Raw genomic sequence first — 20,329 nt, 5'->3', positions numbered from 1 at the left:
TTTATTTTATTTATATTTTTATGTACTGATAATATTCAGCCAGCCACTTGGCTATGTAGGCTATTAAGGTGATGTCTGCATTAGCAAGGAATGCTTCACAAGAGGAGTGAGCCTGTAGATAGATGTGGTTCCTCCTGCAGCTCCTGATGACTACTGTACAGGAGTTAGGTTGAGTTATATATGGTCTTAACATTATGTCTTCATTTGTAGCAGGGTTCCAATTGATTTAGGAAACAAACATGCAGGTGCAGGGTGTATAATTGTATAAACCTGTGTTGTACTCCAGGTTGCTTCGCCTTTCCTCTACTGTCGTATGTTTTATGACAGGTGACGAGCCATAGCCCACCCCTGCCTCCCTCCCCCCCCCACTGCACTAGGATGCCTTCCTTCAACCATTGAGAACATTTGAAACAATATGCTAACTTTTAACTGGTACCCCCATGCACAAGGGTGACAAATGTTCTACACTTCAAAGCAAACCTTGGAATTATTTAATAAATACAATACTGAAAGAAAGGGTGGCAAACTGCTTTTGGAGTGAAGTACACAAAATCTGTCATTATTGTTAGAGTTCAAGAAAAATATACAACAAAAAGGTTTGAAAACAAAACAGAAAAACTGTTTAGACCTTCGTAAGTAAAACTGCATTCATCAGGAGTAGGCTTTGATGATGCGTCAGAAACTTATCCAGAGTGTAGTTAAACACATCCTAATTATTTCCTGGAAATTATGTTTTATATCACAACAGTGCTAGTGAGTATGGAAAGCATTCAAGTTCAAAGAACAAACAGGATGCTGTTGACAGAAACATGAAATATCACTGAAAACAGCAAGTACTTGTAGCAAGAAAATGGTTTTCACTGCACAGCTCTCAAACATCTCCATGTCTGTGTACTAAAGTTGACTGTTTCCTCCATTTTTTTGCTAATTTCCTCCATTTTTTTCACTAAATGTAAGTTATATTTGTTAAGTAGACAACGTATAAATTCTTATAATGACCATACTTGAGTGGAATAGGGTATTTTTTTCAGTAGTATTCATTAGCATTTCCAGTGGAAGAGCAGGATTTGATGAGGTGGTGGTGTTTAGGCTCTAAAGGCAGGGGTAAGGTCAAACCTTATCTATATGTTTCCCCGTCCAAGAAATTACACTATTTCATGTACCTTGGTGGCATTTTTCTTTCCTGTTGTTTCTTTTCTTCCTCACTCTTGTTATGGTCTGTCTGCTTTTTTCCTTTTTCCAGCTTCTTGTGAGTTGATATCCTTTATTTTTCTTGCCCTTTATGCTCTGCCCCTAATTCTCAGTTTCATGGTCATAATGTGAAATGGTAGTGAAGAATCTGTGATCCAGCTAAATGCATTTGTAATACATTAATACAGTCTTCAGAAAGAGAAATATTTGAGACGGTAAAAGTAGCTTGTGTGGCATGTTAGTCCAATACAACTTATACTGTTATACAGAGAATATTTCAAACTGCTTTTTAACTGTATAAAAAAAGTAAATCCAAAAAGTGAAATTGCTTTTAAAGATATTCTGATGCCAAGGGCTGCCAACTGTTCAATAACCCAGCCTCAAGGCTGGATTTTCCTTTTGCTATTTAGAGATCAATTGTGCTGATACATTTCATCAGGAGGACTAAGCTATGTTGCTTCAGTGAATTTTAAGTTAGAGCTCACTGCATGTTGTAGATGCTTGTCTTGAAATAATATTGTGACTCCTAGCACCCTCCTACTTCATTTTCAAAATCTGTTGACATATGCTGGTTCCTGTTTTAGTGTATGTAATACATAACTATACGAGATCAGTGTGGGACAGCTCAATGTGAGATCTTACAGAAAAAGAAAGTAGTTTCATGTTGGAAACTGTAAATAACTTGGTTTTATACCTGCTAGTATCTGATTACTCATGAGCCCAAGATGTTGACTCTGAGATGACCAAGACCATTTTTGTGCAACATAGACGATAAAAGACTTTGGTTGATATTTATATATATATATAAAGGATTATACAGAGGATAAAAGACTTTGGTTGATATATATATATATAAATATCAAAAAAAAAAAAATATATATATATATATGTAAAAATATCAACCAAAGTCTTTTATCCTCTGTATAATCCTTTATATATATATATATAAATATCAACCAAAGTCTTTTATGTATATATATATATACACATTTCTTTTAACAGCCAGCAGCTATGTTTTACTGGGCAAAAATGCAATTTTATCTCAGATTTTTTTTTTTTTTTCTGGTAAATAATAATATTAAAGTCAACAGAAACAAGAATAATGTTTGATTAATTTTTAGAGTTGATTTGGGGAGAAATACACTGCAGGTTTTAATTTCACTCTGATATTTCCAATGTTTTAAAATACATAGCCCCAACATACTGTATGATATAATACTTTTTTTTTTTTTTAATGTGAATACATTGTAGGTACTATCTAGAAACTTTTTAAATGCTGTGACAGGCTTGAATGTGTCACAGTGAAAGGACACAAAATACAATATACGATATAAGTGAAAGGACACACTGTCCCCATTTAGTCCTACTTCCAGGTATGAGGAAAGTCATTGCATGAATTCAGAAGCAGCTTCTTCTGGGGTGGTATTGGAGCTCAGACACTTCACATATTATACCCCAATGGCGTCTGTGGTTGTCCATCTGGGCTACACATATGTTAAAAGAGGCGTCTTGTTTGGTGTATACTAACTTTTTATTTGTCTGAGCAGAAATTTCTTTAAAGCTTTTCTTTCCTCAGTTATATCACATGCTAATTTCTAAAGTTGTCTAGTGAGCAGAGTAAGCACAGTGAAGTTGGTAGGTATAAGGCTGTACTCCCCTACTCAATGTTTTAAATTAAATCATCTAATATCCTTTTCCAGGCAACACGTGGGTAGTACTGATCATTTGAACCAAGTTGGTGATTATTTGCCATTGGGCTTCAAAGTTCACTCACACCATGGTGCTGACACCTGATGGGTCTCTAATGTACTCTCAGTTGACTCAACTAAACCAGTAATTTGGCAGTAGGGACAAAGAGCAGACCACTTTCTGTCCTCACAGAGCTGCAAAGTGAAGTGAAGATAACATTTTCCACTAAAAATTACATACTTTCTGACCTCAAGCTAAGAATATTATTCACGTCCAAACAATGCCAAGGACCACTGGCAGATGTGGAGAGCTGTGATTCAATTCACCTCAATTATCTGCTGCCAGTGTGTTGCTATTAAATTATAGTCTACTTATTGGGAAAAGAAACAAGTTCCTTGACTAAGAGATGGGCAGTGTCGATCTGAAACAAAAAAACAGGTATGGGATGCATAGAACTAATACCGGTGTCTGCCAAGTGGAAATTACTGGAATAATTGAGCAGTGCAAGCAAGAAGAATTAGTATTGTTCTTTCAATAGGGTGGTTAAATTAAACAGTTTTCAACATGGAAATCAATTTTTTTTGTCTTTTACAAGAGGTATAGATTTAATACAAAATATACATTTTTTCATTTACAGGCATCAACTTATCACCATATTCAAGAAATAATGGTACAGTTATTACGCACAGTGAACAGAACTGTTATTACAATGAGACGAGATGATCCCTTAATTGTGAGTAATATTTTAAAGTATTTTTAGTGCTTTGAAATTCATTTCATCGTTATCCTGTAAAAATGCAAATACAATATTTTCAGAGACCTTGCTTGTGCACATTTATAGATTTAAAATTAAGAGCTTTACTCTTTTTTTTTCATTCAGCTGTGCTGCCATAGTGTTTTTCAATGTTTAGTTGAACACAGCAAGTGAGATTTTTGCTTTATAAAACAACGACTAATAAAAACAAAATGCAAGCAAACAAAATCCCCTACATCTAAAGTTAATTGCTGTCTTATGTAAATAATCTAATTGGTTGCTCTGTTTCTTCTAGTTTTTTCCACAGCGTTTACTTTTTTGGTGAGCTTGAGTTGTGGAACAATTTGTGGAACAATTGCCATTCTTGGCTGTTTCTGTAGGAGGAAGTTGATGCCTTATGCACACAGGGGAAATATCCGGGCATATGCTTGAAATGAGCACGTGCCCAAAATTTTTGTGGTTATGCTGTGGCTTAAAAGTTGAATTCAAGGACAGATTCTGCAATTTATTCAGATTTAAGTATGCTATCTCACAAACTCTTCTCTTGACTGGGACTCTTTCTGAGAATGCAAGTCATTTGTGTTCAGAAGGAACTATGGAACTTGTCCTTCCGACTATGCACTTAAGAGAAAATGTGTATTATTTTTTAGTCTTAGAGAACTACATTATTCTGTAAAATCATGAACAACGTTTATTTGATTGTTTCAACCACAAGAAGTACATTGCATGTCTTTGGAAGGGCACTGTATTGCCTTGTTCTGGAAAATTAAAATAAGTTTTTGATCCAGTTAGAGCATGGTTGTCTCCAAATAATCAGCCTCCTAATAACCTCATTCTTCAGAGGAGAATTTGAATGGTTTGAATGGTCTTGCCAGTGGTTGCTTGAAATATTCTAGTAGTAGATCTGAAAATTTCAGAAATATTATTACCTGTGCATCAGACTTCTGGTGTGGTGTGTGTGCAATTCTCTAGTAAGTATGTGTGGTCATAACTGGAAGAGGTTTTGAATGAAGGCGCAATGAGCTTGTCAGTTATCTACAGTGTTTGAAAATGCTTTCTGGACTTACAAAGAAAGTGTCATAAGAGTTATATGGATGATATAAACAATCTACTAAGGAGTATTTCTGGATACTGTGAATAGTAAATGAGGAAGCAAAATGAAACTTCTCATAATCTCATAATAAGTATCTTAATTGTCATGAAACAGTAGGAAACAAGCTGCTTACAGTCAGATTAAATCTGTTTTTTTGTTGTTTTTTCTCCTGTGATTTGTTCATATATTTTATTTAAAAAGATCAAATCAATCGTGACTTTTGAAATTTGGATGTCTGAATGTTAATAATCCTCTTCATCTGTGTGTATGTGTGTATTGGGCATTTTAGAGATTTTTTGAAGCAAAATTTACAAGTAGTTTTCTGGAGCTGAGGCAAGACTTCTCAGCAGGACAGTGTTTTACATATGAAGAAATTGTAATGAACAAATTATTCTTCTACATTCATAAACAAAAATGAGCAAAACAAGCTCATGTCATATTCTGTGTAGTACTTCTAGTTCAGTCTCTTAATTTTACACATTAGCTTTAAAAGCTCATGAAATGGCAAAACTTAAGTGAAACAGTCAGGAAGTGAGGCTTTCTGCAGAATGCTTCGGTGAGCTCAAGTTGCTAAAAGTATGATGAGCTCTGCAAATAAAGGTGGGATGTGGAATAGCTGCAGTCAGTCTCTTGGTTTTAGTATTAATTTGCACCTGATGTTTTATGGATCAGAGTGATGTTTCAAATTGGACTACAGCTCTTAGGGAACAGAAGGCTGCTCCAGATTCTTTGATCTGTTGCTGTGTTTCTGAATATTGCAAGTGTTTTAATTTTCTGCTGTGTAATTTTCCACAATTTGAACATAGCGCTTATTGTGTGAAAAACAATGCCAATACCATCTTGCTAATATTGAGAATAACGGTTACAGTTTACAAGACCTCAGATTCTTTGGGAGTTTAAATGCTCTGAAGCTGATTAGAGTACTGGATTCAATTTGCCTGAGTGTTCTGTCTTCTGGCAGGGCTAACGTTTTCATAATCTTCTAGGTTGTTAGCAGACAGGGAGTTAAGGGGTTTTGGCTTAGAGTTTGCCTTGATCTTTGCTTGCTACAATGCCATTTGAACCTAGGGGAAGACTCTGCCTTGTGCTCAGCTGGTAACAACATGCTGCAAGCTTTGTTGGTGTAATTACTGGAAAGGGTCAGGCTAAGAAGGACAAGATCTCTTCAGGAGAAGTTGGTGGGAATGGCAAAGTAATTTGGCTATCTGTAGCTATGGCAGAGAAGACTTAAATGCCACTGAAGGTTTCATTGTGATGTTTGGAAACTAAAGGCCTTAACAGTGTCTTGGTTATTTCCACTAGTAAAACAAACAAATAAACAAAACTCTTGAGTGTTTGTTCTTGAAGTGCTTCTAAACTTGTAATAAGGAAGGACAAGATTATTGTTGTGAGATTAGTTCTTCATGATCTGAGTCTCTACAAGGGTTTAGGCTGTTAAAAGACATAGTGTTTCAGTCAAGTTCTACTTCAGTAATTACACAAGTAAAATGTATAGTAGTATGTAGAATAGGGAATTAGTTGTTTTCTGTACCATTTTGTTTATGTAACCAAAAATACTGTAAATGCACAGTACACTTTTTAAAGGTCTCCTTAGGTACTCCCAAACTGGACTTTTGTTCACGTTGTCAGTCTAACATGGTCAAGAGGATGTAGAAAACTACTTTACTATACTGATACTGTCAAACAACTTTTCTGTGTAGAACGACTTTTCTGTGTAGAAAAGTTGTTTGACAGTATCAGTATAAAATATTCTACAAATCATGACTTTGCTGTAAAGACACCAGGTGGAGATTCTTAATTATTATTTTTCAGTGATAGGCAAGATTAGAAGTTATCTTTCTGGACATAAAGGACAACTAATATTTTGAGGGAAAATTAGTATCTCTTCAAAAAAAAAAAAAAAAAAAAGGGAAAAAGTGAAAAGCCTGTAGCTGTTAACCAGAGCTACTCTAGATAGGACACTCTTGCGAAAACTATACTATTTGGGGAAATAATGACTAGAGGAACCATTCTGAGGAGTTGACATGGTTGGAAAATTCAATGTGTTCAGATAGACTAGCTAAAAACTTTTTTTATTCAGTTTTTAGATCGAGAAACTTTCTCTACCATAAAAACTGCAGAATGATCTCATGAAAGAACCATTCAGTCATTTCACAGTTATTTTTCCTTTCTAAAGAACAATTCCATTGTTCTTTAGAAAGAACAATGTTTAGTTTTCTAAAAAACACTTCCATTGTAATCTAAACACTGTTTAGTTGTTAATCAACTTCTGAAACTTAAGAAAAATCTAATTTTATTGAAAAATAAAATCTAAATAACTTAACTTAAAAATGTATACAATTTATATTTTATATACATTTCTTTATGAAGATAATCTGTATCTAAGATAGCATAATTGCTAAGTATTGTGACTTTTTCAGAAGAGCTACAGTGAACCTTGTATGACCTGCTGATACATGACAGCAATCATTACTCTTTTCATACATTCTGTACTTTTAAAGAAAGTTAGCATATTCTGAAATTACTTTATTTGAAATTCCTTTTTAATGGAGTCAGCCTATGTGCTGTACAATATTTTATAAATAGCACACTGTAGTTGTCAAATATATGTTTTTCAGAGAAGCCTACAGAATTTTGTGTAAGAGCTATCAAGTAGCTGTGGTGTTTTTTTTTGGTTGTTGTTCTGTTTTTAAGAGCATTCATATGTGTTTTTTAACATTTAATTCTTAGGGAGCTAAGGAGTTTCAGGCATTGCAATATAATTTTCTAATTCAGAAAAAATATTTTAGCTGGTACCATTATTTGCTAATTATCTGTCCATTTAAATTGGTTTTCTAATCCTTACATCATACAGATGTGTAGTGTGTATCTAACTTTATTATGTATATCAATTAATAATTCATTATTGAAATATTTTAAATAAAAATTGACATTACATTTTCACATAGTTTAGATGCTCCAGTTATGTCTTATGACTATGTAATTTTTTACATATTTTGTGGGGCTAGGACAAACATATCTATGTTAAATTTAAACAAAACATAAACCAACTAAGCAATCTTACCTTCTTACAGTGGCTGATACATACTGTGGCTGATGTCTTATACTGTTACTTTTTAATGTAACAAATAGCCTTTTGCTCCAATGTCTTCAAAATTTTAAATAGAAAGCCTGTTTTTGTAACATACTGTGGAGAAGACTGGCTATAAAAATTTATTTGGTATGTTTGGTTTTATTGTGAAAATTTGATACTTATTCTGTTGTATGAGTAACTTCTGGCATACTTTTACTTCATTTTTGGTTAAGTTGTATTTTTTTGTTCCTGGTAGTCAGAGCTTCTGCAAGCCAGATGATGGAGGAGTCCTGTTCACGTCCTTTTCATTAAGGATTAACAATTGTGTACAGTTCTGAATTCCAAGATCAGACACTAAAATACAAAAAGTAGTAACCATTTAAATAAGTATATTTCAGTTTTTTAGAAGTATTGATGTTTGTTCAGATCATAAGAAAGACTTAGACATAAGAAAGACTTACTAGAACTTTTTTTTGGATAGACTTTCTCAAAGTAAATGGGATATTTTCATACTTCTATAGTTTTACTGACTACAAGAATTGATTTTTGTTATGTAGCAAACCAAAGTACCATGGTTTGTTTAAATTCACTAATTTGGACTTCTTGATGCCTTTATTAAAGGCCTCATATTTCTGCAAGCCAAAACAAAATCAGGCAGCTTAAAATGAGCTTTGTTTGGTGCTTATTATTTGACAAGGAGAAAGACAATAAGATGTTTCATACAATAACATGTTATTGAAAATTAGCTCACTACAGAAAAAAAACAGTACTGATTTTGTTAGTATTACTCCTGCTGGTATTACTTATTATTATGCCTTTGCCCCAGAAGGATATTCATCTTAAAATGATATTTTAATACACAAGAAACCTTTGCGCACTAATAGATCCTTCAGTATATCAATTACACTAATGCAAAATAGGAATGCTGCTGGAATGCCAGCATAAGCAGTATGTGTATTTGAGTGTGATGTAAGGACATGCTCTTATGTAATTTAATTCTAATCTCTATTATATTCACAAATTGTTATTGAAGAGTTATCCTGGCTCACTAAAGGCATACTTGTTGCTAGTAAAATTTCATGTACAGCTTTTCTTCTTAAAAGCCTTTAAAGTAATGATAATTTTCTACCTGTCATTTCCATACTGACTGTACGTATCATGTTTTTTAAAACTGTCACCCTTTATAACCTTGGAAAATTAAGACCAGCAACATAGCCTACTGACTTGTAAATGGTGACCAGTTTTTGTCATTTCTGGTCTTTTCTGACATCAGTACAAAATTGTTTTTAAGGTGTCTTCAGATGTATAGCTAACCCTAAGAACTGGCGGAACACAGCAGTATGCAAAAAGTGTAGATAAGTGAAACTAATATTGCACAAATAATCCATTTTGTTTAAAAAATGAGGATCTAAGGGTTAATGTATTTAATATCACGGCACCATTTGAACTAATCAACTGGAGTAACTTTTAAGAAAATTTATGCAGTACAGATTATTTTGTTAAATATTAATTTTTATAACTGATTTTGTATTTTGTAGGCCAGTATGAACACATTTACTCTTCTTAATGAGGGAAAAAAAAAAAAAAAAAGATATTTTGATATAGTGGTATAGATCTTAAATGTGTAGTGGCACCGGGTCAGTGTTGCTGTACAGCATGAACATACTGGAGCATGGTCCAGAGGGAGACCACCAGGGTGCCCAGACTGTGGGCTGCAGTGTATGGCACATGGAGACAGGCTGTAAAAATTGGGTTTGTTCAGTCTTCAGGAAGTGAAAGCTTAGGAGAAAGGTCTTATAGTCTGTCTAATTCTTGCCGAAGTAAAGGTGTATTGGGACAGGGCAAGACATAACAATTACAAGTCATTTCAAATTCTGATCAGATGTTAGGGAAAACTTTTTCATTGTGGAGGTGGTCAAATTTTGGAAAAGGTCGCCCTTGGATGTTTTGAATTCTCTGTCTTTTGACGATACCTGAAATTTAAATGCATCTAATTAGACCTCCTTTGAGAAGGGAATTAAGACTAGAATTAGTAAGGTATTCCTTTTTTTTTTTTTTTATGTATATTTTTAAGATTCTTTCCAGAGAAGTCTATTAAATGACAAACTTCTAAATGATTGCTCTTTAAAATGAACCGATAAAAGGACAGAATAACATTTCAACCTGAATTTCTTCGTTGTTGTTAAATCATAGATGACAACAATAAATACATGTCAGTGAGGATGTGAAATGACTACAATTATCCCCTTTGGGGAGAAGATTTTTTTTTTTTTTTTTTTGAACAATGTAAATTCCCCTGGACTTGCTCTTGATTATGAAGTTTGTTTAAAGATCCATAAAGTGGATCTTTAGTTCCCTTTAATTCCCTTTAGTTCATTTTGCTTATAAATAGGAAATGAAGACTGTAGGTCTGACTAACATTGTCTTTTTAAAGTTGAAATTTAAACCTTATTAAAAAAAAAAAAGTCTTTGTTATAGCATATGAAAGTGTCATTGGGGAAAAAAAAGAAAATCTTACAATTCCTTTTCAAAAAATAGTCTCTTCATTCGTCTTTATTCAGCGAGATGGTTTAAATAAATTCAGTTCTTATTTATCAAACAAACGTTCTGTAGTGTTGTGAATTCATAAAGCTATGTTTTCAGATGTGTGCTGTCAAACTTCTTTCTGTTCTAGTGCTTTTCGAAATGTAAAAATAAATAAATAAATAAATAAAAATAGTTTTTCCATATAAGATCTGTAAGGAAGTCAAATCCACCAGAAACATTTTTTCTTCACCTTTTTTGTTTTTCTTCTTAACTCCTTTTTCTCGGGAACTGGATGATCAGATGATAGTTTTTGAGGTGAAGCTGAAGCTGGATTTTGCTCTTCATGTTCCAGTCTTTGCAAAATCTGATGAAATCTTCCTTCTTGTTGTCTGAAGTCATATTCTACGCTATAAGAAAAAGAAGAGATTTAAGCTAGTGAATGAGAAATTCCCTCTTTAAAAAATGTGTGGAAAAGGTGCTTACTTTGTTAGAATAACTTGGCATTATTCAATATCAGAGCCTGGTTAAAAGGCAGTAGAGGTTGCAGCCTTGAAAATAAATTGATTTATTTACCTTTTCTGAGGGAATTCCCTTTCTTTACATGATATAAGAACTCTAGCATTGTGAAAAAAAAAAATGGGCCAAAAATCAAGGGAAAAGTGAAATGTACTTGGATGACCTTTCAATGCATTTTATTCAGTGGTTAGATTTTGATTCTGTGATCTCACTCATATATTTGGCATGAATTCAAAACTCTCATATAATTAACTTGCAGAACATGAGAAGTTTTTCTCCACTTGGGACCAAAAAAGAAAAGACATGCCTTTGAGATAGGTGGTATGAGTTAACAGGGAAGTAGATAGTAGAAGGCAACTCTCATTTTCTGTATGGAATGTCATAATTTATTGATGTCAAATAAGAGCTAAGATGATAAGAGTAACTCTGTGCACAGAAATAAAGGTAAGATTCAAAAGAATCAGTGTGGAAAACTATGAGTCTGATGCAACCAGTACAGTTAAGCAAAAACAAAGAAATGAGAAGAAGCGATGCTGCATGTCTATCCCTTATTTCAAACACCTTTTCTTGTCAGGTAAATGGGATTTATATTGGCACCATCTGAAGTGGAGCCTTTTGCGGGAGGAATGGAGAGCAGGAAGAAACTGTTTGCTTTTTTTTTTTTCCATAAAACAAGCATTTTTTTGAGGAAAAAATTACTATCTGAGGAATGCTGGGATGTCACATGTAGGCTCTGATCCTGCTTTGGGTACTGAGTAGGAGAAATGTCTAAAATTTTTTAACATGCATATTTTTAAAACACACTATTAATTGTAAGTGTGTGTATGTGCATCTAAATGTATAAACAGTGCTGAATTGTAAGTTAAATTTAACTAGAAGCTTGTTTCTCTTACAATTAATGTTTTTTGTTTGTTTGTTTGTTTTTAATGAAATAAAGTAACTCAGTTGTCAAACAAAGCAATATCATTATTCTAATTTAGCAGAATTGGCTAAGGATCTCTTGGACAAGGAGTAATACATAAAAATAAAAGGTGTAGAAGAAAGTGATGTAAACAACAAATTTGACATGTCTTCAATTTTATCCTCTTACGGCTAAAACTGCAAGTTAGTACTCCTCAGTCGTAAATCAGGACCACTGGAGATGTACTCCTTTTATACTTAAGGAGTGCATCTGTTCATGTTTCTTTTCCCTTCTTCAAAGTTTCAAATTTAATGTTGGAGGGGTAAGTCTCTAGAGGCAAGAGATCAATTCGGTCTCAATTTAATACTTGGTCCTTGTATTCTGATATAACTGCTTGTTTTAATTTGCTATATTTATTTGTTTATTATAATACAAATATGTGTCATAGAGTCTAGAATGCAATTCCCAAGTCACTTCACATAACCCTGCTGATTAGGTGATAAAGGATAAATGATAAAGATGATTCAGTGACACTAACACATCACTCTGCTGTGTTTGACTCAGTACTGACTTAGGTTCTTGAAAAGCAGGAAAAGGGAGGAAGGTGAAACAGTTCCATATTTAATGACAATAGTGATGCTACATGGATAGAAAAAATACATGCACCGATCTTTTTGGCTACATGAAATAGGAATTACATGGGTCTGTCTAGAACAAAAACTGATGAGCACAGTTGCTTCCTTCAGAATGTTTTCCAATGGATCTGTAATGAACTTCAAATACTAGTTACTCAGAAGTCCTTTTATAACGGCCTCTTGTGGGATATCTCTGTAAGAGTGGAAACAATTAAGTTTCCTTGCTGTTTTCTGTTTTGTCTCTTAACACTAGTAATTGTTCAGAGCAGGAACTGTATTCTTGTATGTATTCTGCTAACTATTGCACTGTAAACCTCTAGGCAACCTTAACATCGAGAACTACCTAGTAAACCAAAAGGCACATCAATGTTTATCTGTTTCTTCTGTCCTTTATTTCAAATACAATCACAATCTCTCCTGTATTAAAACCAGGTAAACTGAAAGGGAGGGTAAGCATCTTAGTTTCTTCTTCCAAAGAGAGAAGATATCCTGTGGTAAAGGGTCAGAGATTGTTCAGTGGTTGTTCAGAGGCGGTGACTATGTAAAGGAAATCTTTATGGTTCCAGGTTTTCCTTTTTGTAGAGACTGAGTCCATGGTTTTGCGTAATTCATGTAGCTTCCTGCAGTAACCAATGTACTGTGGAGAAGACTAGCAATTTTTATCTCAGAGGAGATGTGCGATTTAATTTGTGATGTCAAGTGCTTTCAGAAGGATAAATATTCAATTCATTACTAGAGGCTTAGGACATCAGTTCTCAATTGAGTTATATGTTGGGTGATAATTTCCAATGCTTTGTCCAACCCTGACTTTACAGAACAAGTACATAAATCTGTTTAATATATTTGGCATAAGTAGAAAATGTGGTGTGAAAACCACATTCATATGGATATAGTCTATGTCTTATTTCCATTTTTAAAAGAATATTTTAAAGGCATAGTACTTACAAGCTGGCAAAGCTAATGGTCTGCCATGCTCTTTGAAATGAAGAGAAACTTTTCTCTGTAAAAGAGAGTCTCCTACCCTTTTTTTTATTATTATTTTTGTAAATGTAAAGATGTATATATGTAAAATCTCAGGAACATATTAATATCTTTGAAGGGATCAAAATTTTCTAGGAGATCTTTCAAGTCAAGTTCATTCATTAATTATGCTGGGTCATAATTAATGACTCCAACACTTGTTTCTGTCAAGTTCATTTTCCACTAACGTTTTGTTTTTCTCTCTCTCTTTTTTTTTTTTTTTTTGTTCCTTTAAATAAATGTTAAAACAATACAGCATAGAAAAATGTGATGTGTATAGCAAAGTTTTTTGGTTTTGTTTTTATTGTGAGGGAGGAAGAAAGAAACAAATAAGCATCTGCTGATCTGCTGAAGTGAGAAGTGTGGGGGTGGTTATTGGGTGGTTAGTGTATTTTGCACATAAACATGAACTGTAGCTGTAGCTTACTGGCATTTGTAGAACTCAGTGGTAATCTTTTCCAAAATCCAAATTTATTACAGAAATCTCAGCTTGAAAAATGTAATACAGGGCATTTCATCATCAGGAGCTGCTTCAAATGTTTTCAAAGCATGGTGGTAATAGTAACACTGTGAAACTTTGGTGGAAATTCCTGTTTGAGGCCTCAGATGTATAGTACTTCAGATAACACCAATCCTAATTATTCTGTATTTGAGGGGGAAAAAATGGTTAAAACAGCAACCCTTCACATATTCCCCTTGGTCTTTGGTTAAAAATTCTATTAATAGTAACAGACCTTTTATATCTGTGAACAGAACACAGTATTGTAAATTTGTGAGAGATAATCAGACAACAGGAAATTGTGCAGAGAAGTGCGGTACCTGTAAATGATACATGCGGTGTTCTGACAGGTGCTGCAGTTGTTGAGGTCTTGACCAGTGTGAAAAAAGTTGCGCCTGTAATAGACAGTAGTTTCATGTAATGCGTACTTGTAAATATATTAACATAATTCTATGATTCTCTCATGAAGAAAGTTATGTTAATCATTTCTATTATTCTTATTAAAAATTTCAGTGCCAAATTCTGTAATTCAAGGTTCCTTTACAAAACCCACCCCCCACACTTAATCATACTGTTGCTGCTTATAAACTCACTTTGAAGTATTTGAATATCTATGCTTTTAGTGAATTAATTTGATTTCTACCCATATGCTTTCCATTCTTTCCCCTTTTCATGTCTTCTCACTTTAGTATAAACAGTTCAGATTTTTAACATTAACAGTTAACAAATGAAGAGTGTTAAGAAAACAAGTAAGTGACTTAACAGTGACTAGAGGTGAATAAGTTGTAACGTGGGGAGATTTGTATTAGAAACAATCTGAAGTCTCCTTACATCTCAATAATGCAATAATGTTTATATTAAATACATTTTATTTGAATTAAAACAAATGAGGTGGTACCAAGATAATTTTCTGGTTCTTCCTGGAATTAAAGGGGAGACTTTTCACATAGGTGCTACCTCCAGAAACACTTGCTTTGTTGAGTTTTGCTGCTGTATTTGCTAGATGATTCTAGCAAAATGGATGGATCTTGATCATGGAATCTCTGAGAAACTTCAGGACACTTGGCAAAAATTTTGTTTTCAGCCATGTGGTAATAGAAAAAAACAGAATGCTGAATGTGTGCTTTACAGCAGGCTATTCTTTTTAATGGTTAGACACACAAACTTAATTGAAGCTTGTCCACTCTGTCATACATGATATATCATGTATACATAGGGGAAGGAATAGGAGGACTTGGTAGTGTTAGGGCAGAGGTTGGACTAGCTGATCTTGGAGGTCTCTTCCAACTTAGATGATTCTGTGATCCCTGAAGATCTCTATTTGTGTGGCAGTAGTATAAAAAGTAGTTTAGACTGCTTAAACTAGACTGCTTGCACTTGAACCTACTTGAATATTTTTTCCCCCTTTGTGGTTCTTCTAAAGTAAACTTTTTTTTTTTTTTTTTTTTTTCCTGTTATCAGTTTGTTTGTGGATTCTGTCAGCTGTGTCTAGGCTATTACAAACTTGGTGCAAGAAAATGGAGTGAAGATTACTACATGTATTCCTTAACTGTAGTCAGTAAATAGTATTGATACACATGATTTGATGCTAAAATGAAGGTTTTTGTTTTATGCACAAACCAATTATGCATAGATGATTAAATCTGGGTGCCTGAGTGTTGTGGTTTGTGCAGTATAGGGGCTGCTGGGAGGAAAGTAAACACCTTCCCAGCCAGACACAGTACACTCAGCCAGTTGTGCTGTGTATGAAAGTAAATGTGTGATAACCTAGACCTCAAAGTGTTTTGTCTTGTTTTGTTTTTAAAGGGAAAAAAAAAATAATTCTTTGATTTTCTTGATTCTTTGAAAGATTTATTTGCTGTTTTCCCCAAAGATTAAAAGTACTTGATGAAAGTACTACATTATCATAAAAGACATCTAGGATTCATTTTAAAGCTATATTAATTGCAAGTTGGAACTGCTGGTAATGCTTTGTAAAGCATTATTAGGACATTGTAAAATCTTTTTTGAGCATAAAAATATCTAAAATTCTACTTTGTCATATGAAAGTTCAGTTCTTCAGTCTTCTGACATGAATTACATGGGTAGTATGATTATTATTTATAATGCATAAGTAAGTTACACATGTAATCATTGCAGCTTTGGCTAATAGACATGGCACTGTTTACTAAAAATAAATACAGATTATGCATTCTTAATGACAGTACAGAAAGTGCTCTTTCTAAAATCTAAGATTCCTAAAAGATTTCTTGCTCAGAATCTTCATGCTGTATATTCATAGTTTTAACCCCTTTTAAGCACTAATCTCCACCTCCTGCAAAACTTTCCCTACACATTGAATATCTTGAAAGTAACCTGGCATTGTTCCTTTTCTTCTTGTAAAGGCATTCCCCTTAAGCAGCTATTTTGTGTGTGCTATCATGAAGTGTAACCAACAACGAAGTCCCCAACAAAAACAGGCTGCAGATGTTGTGCTTTGGCCACTAGTATGTTTGCTTGCTCTTGAAGATAGGACTAATTTATTGAACAGAACATGTTTTTGCTGATATAAACTATTTCAGCAATAAGACTCTTGGCACTAAATGCATATCTGACCTTGATAGAGAAAGCTGGCTTGCTGTAGTTTTGTTGTATTGCATTAGTATATTAGACTGTTGGGTTTTGTTCCACAAGGTAGAGAGTTTAGCTAGATGGAAGCTGCCAGCTTTCATGTGTAGGTAGCATTGTATCTGACACCATAAATCTAAATAACAAAGAGAGTTAATAAACTGTCTCTCACACTGAGTTTACTAAAGGCAGTGTTAATTAAAGCCAAGCTGTAAAGAGACTTGCTTTTCTGTAGAGGCCTAAATATCGGAAAAACTGAATGAGATCATCTTTGTAAACTCATCTTTGAATATTTCAGTGAAAGATGTTTCAGTAAAAAAGGTTAAAAGAATGATAATATCTACTTCAGATTTTTGATATATTACCGATATTAAAATGCACCGTACCCTTCACTGAGGGCTCTGGATTTTTCAAGGTCTTGAATTACATTCAGAAGGACTTTAATCTTCTCCTGGTTCGACAGCAAGGATTCCTCTACAGACTGTAGCCTGCCTTGTAGGGCACATAGTTCACCATGTGCCAGATGAATTTGATTTATTTCACTAATCTCTTTGTTGGTTTGTGGGTCTGTTTCATTCCTTGGCAGATAAGACTTTATGTGAAATCCTTCTAAACAGCTGTTACACTGGGAAACATCAGACGGGGCAGAATTTTTCTCAATTTCAGTATTGCATGAAGAAATAGATTTTGATGCATTACTGCTGGTCAATGACATTACTGTGTGATCATCATTTGTTAGTGTCGCACAGCTGGAACCTGTTTTGTGCTCTCCTGCTTGTTGATGGTCTCTGAGGGAACAAGGAGATATGCTGTGATTTGATGGAAGTGATAATGGCGTAGTTTCCTGACTGCTTGCATCTGTGCTGACTACAAGCAGCTCAGAGTCACTTTTATCTCCTTCAAAAGAGTCAGAATGAGGATTACATTCACTGTAATTAGCGGAATGGTTTAGGCAAGGGTTTATTTTTTCACAATCAGATGACAGCATGCTTTTTTCATTGTTCTCATTGCTATTTATGATAGTAGAAGAATGTAGTGAATTACTTAAATTCACGGTTGTATCTGGTGCATCCGTGGAAGTATTGCTGTTTTGTGGAAAATTCACATGAATGTATTCAGGCACCTGTGTAGAAACAGTTGTATTTTCTGTTACAGAGAAATCATCTGTATGGATAGGTCCGTTTCTTTGTGCTTCTGATGGTCTTTGACTTAACTGACCATTTACCTTACTGTTCCTAAATCCATCTTCCAAATGATTAGTTATTCTTAAATAACAGAGGTCTGAAGACATAATGTCTTGCTCAGAAAGATTGCCATTTGCTTGGATGCAATTTTCAGCCTCGGTTGGCATTTCTATTAATGATTTGCTTACTGCCAGTTTTTTTCTTCTAAAAACAGGGAAGTGTTTCCTGAGGCTAGGAGATGTTTGTATGGCAATATTTTGAAGCCCTTTCTGAGCCTTGGGAAAAGATGGAGACTGTAGCAAAAAATTGTGGTGCCTAGCTACTTCTTTATTTCTGGTCACTAATGCAATATCTTGGGCTGGATTAGTACCTAGTTCAGTGACACCTTCTGTCTTCGTGTTCATACCATCATCTTTGAAACGAACTTGCTGAGATTTGCTTCTGCGGTGGTGTGGCTGTCTCATAAAATCGACTGAATCCAGACTGTTTCTCTTCAGCAGCACTGGACGCATTTTCATGTTTTGCTGGGCCACCAAATCGCAGTTTAAAGTCTGCAAATAATGTGTTTCTTTGCGACCCATTTCATTTGTCATTTGAGCTCTGTTCTATGGTTGTATTCCTTAGATGGAAATGAATACCTTACAAATGAAGAAACTAAGCCTTTCGTTCTTCTTGTTGTTATTGTATATCCATTTAGCTGACATGTTCTCTTTAGGGATGCTCTTTCAAGTTTAATTGCTGATCAATCCAAACAGTAGAAAAAGATATTAAATATCAAATTTAAGGAAAGATTTTTTTGTATCTGGAGAATCCAGAAATCCTTGTGTTGTGAAGCAAAGCAGACAGTTATGCTTATAAGTAACTAATGTAAAGGTCAGCTTGAGTCTATGGCTTTCCTGATGGCTCTTACTTGACAGTCAGCTCTCCATCAGTGATGCAGCTTTTTTATGTCAGTTACATATGTCTTACATGCATATTGTCTAAACAACAGGCTTTATAACTTTTTGGGGCCCTTTCATTTCTGATGCATAGTTTTACTGATGGAATTACATCCATTAATACCAAACAGAATTGCTTTCTCTAGAAAGAATTTTTCTTCAGAAAATTTTTTAATGTTGCAGATGCAACTCATCTTTCCGTATAGTTAAGCAAAATGTAACCACTTCTGACCAGGCAAAACTAATATCCAGCAGGGTTCACTGAGAGACATTATTTTGTGTGGTTGATACTTCCATTCATGTAAGTATGAGGCCAACTGTATCCAAGGGACTGTGTCATTTGGTCAAGTTCTGTAAGTACTTTGACATCTGAAGAGTGGTCCAGTGTGAATAACCAGCAAATGCACATTAATACGAAATGTTGCCTGAAAGTAAGAAGACAACAGTTGTAGATGAACAAACTACCAAATGTAATTTTCTTCTACTACATCTAACAACACTTAATTTCCAGTGGTTTTATAACTTTGGCAGTGAGATCCTGGTATAAAAAATGATTGTTTTTTTCCTATAATTTTTGGAGCACCTGAAGTTTTTCTCACATGAAATGTCACAAAACAACTAAAAATGGAAAGAAAACATTCAGAGTAATAATTTTATTTTGTTGTGAACATATGTAGGTTTGAATCTGGGGCCAAATCTAGATTTTAAGATTTAAGTCTTGTTTCAGATTTAACAAATGGTTAGTAAGTCTTGTTATGTATGAAGTATACAAGAAGTGCAAAATAAAAATTTGAGTACTTAATTTGGTGACAAGTTTTAAACTCAGCATTTAAATTTTTTTTTTTAGTTGCTCATTTCTTGTGTTCATATTTGAGCATGATTCTTGCTTAAGAGAAAATAAGTTACTCTTATGTTTTAAAATGAGATTAATGCAAATGGAACTTCCTGTTGGGACATGAAATCTTTTCCTCACAGTATCCAATTTGTGGTGATCAGGACTGAAATCGGCTGCACAGGCATATAAAACATTTTACTCAATTTGCATGCAAGAAACAGGACTCTAAAACTGTGGTTTGTCACTTCTCCAGAGCTCATAAAAAAGCAAATGTTAAATATTTTGAGTGACCACTTAGACTTATGGCTCTGAGAAAAAATAAGATCAATTATATATTCATAATGGTGATGTATTGTGTACAAAATAGAATTAGGAAGCACAGAAGTCAAAATGAACATTTTATTATGAACTGACTGTTATCAAAATTTTACTTGCAAATGTTTTAGCCTTTCTCAATTGTAATACAACCACTAATTGTTTTTGTGTCCCAAAAATAAAGCTTTGACCCAATTGTCACAGCTGCCATTTCAATTATGAAGCTTCGTTTGCCACAAAGATACAGCATTCATAGGTTAAGGTGTAATGAGCACTGACTACTTTCAAATTCTATGTATTTGTTACATAAATGGTATTATTAGTGAAACTTGAAGTGGTAGTGAATTGTCACTGCAAATGCAGATTATGACCACATCTCCTGCGTTGATGATGTTTTTTTCATAAGTTTGCACTTAAGTGTAACATAGAAGATTCCTTTAAACTAGGCAGTCACCCTGTAGCAGGCTGAACAGTGGCATGTTTCAGTGACTCAGGGGTTACACAGTATTGTTTACTTCTTGGAATATGAACCCTTGAGCAGCTGACTAATATG

General features: G+C 34.1%; 2 protein-coding genes across 3 annotated transcripts in view; one reads left to right on the top strand and one right to left on the bottom strand.

Annotated features, from left to right (window-relative positions):
- Nucleotides 1-20,329, top strand: part of DOCK2 (dedicator of cytokinesis 2) — a 187,800-nt gene that overhangs the window by 70,345 nt on the left and 97,126 nt on the right. Inside the window, exon 27 of the mRNA XM_068697859.1 lies at nucleotides 3,518-3,613. Within this exon, the coding sequence (XP_068553960.1) occupies nucleotides 3,518-3,613 (96 nt within the window). The remainder of the gene's footprint in view (nucleotides 1-3,517; nucleotides 3,614-20,329) is intronic.
- The window catches only part of INSYN2B (inhibitory synaptic factor family member 2B), a 37,966-nt gene continuing 24,996 nt past the window's right edge, over nucleotides 7,360-20,329 (bottom strand). The window contains exons 2-5 of one of the 2 annotated variants that reach the window (XM_068697860.1): nucleotides 16,891-19,051; nucleotides 14,218-14,292; nucleotides 10,577-10,733; nucleotides 7,360-8,154 (exon numbers count right to left, since the gene is read on the bottom strand). In XM_068697860.1, the coding sequence (XP_068553961.1) occupies nucleotides 8,116-8,154; nucleotides 10,577-10,733; nucleotides 14,218-14,292; nucleotides 16,891-18,281 (1,662 nt within the window). In that variant the 5' untranslated portion in view covers nucleotides 18,282-19,051 and the 3' untranslated portion in view covers nucleotides 7,360-8,115. Of the gene's footprint in view, nucleotides 10,734-14,217; nucleotides 14,293-16,890; nucleotides 19,052-20,329 lie in introns of both variants that reach the window. The other variant, XM_068697861.1, reaches the window with a different exon arrangement.

The sequence above is a fragment of the Anas acuta genome, chromosome 14, assembly GCF_963932015.1.
Source record: "Anas acuta chromosome 14, bAnaAcu1.1, whole genome shotgun sequence".
Classification (NCBI taxonomy): domain Eukaryota; kingdom Metazoa; phylum Chordata; class Aves; order Anseriformes; family Anatidae; genus Anas; species Anas acuta.
Note: the sequence above shows the minus strand (reverse complement) of the source record. Positions and strands in the feature narration are given on the sequence as shown.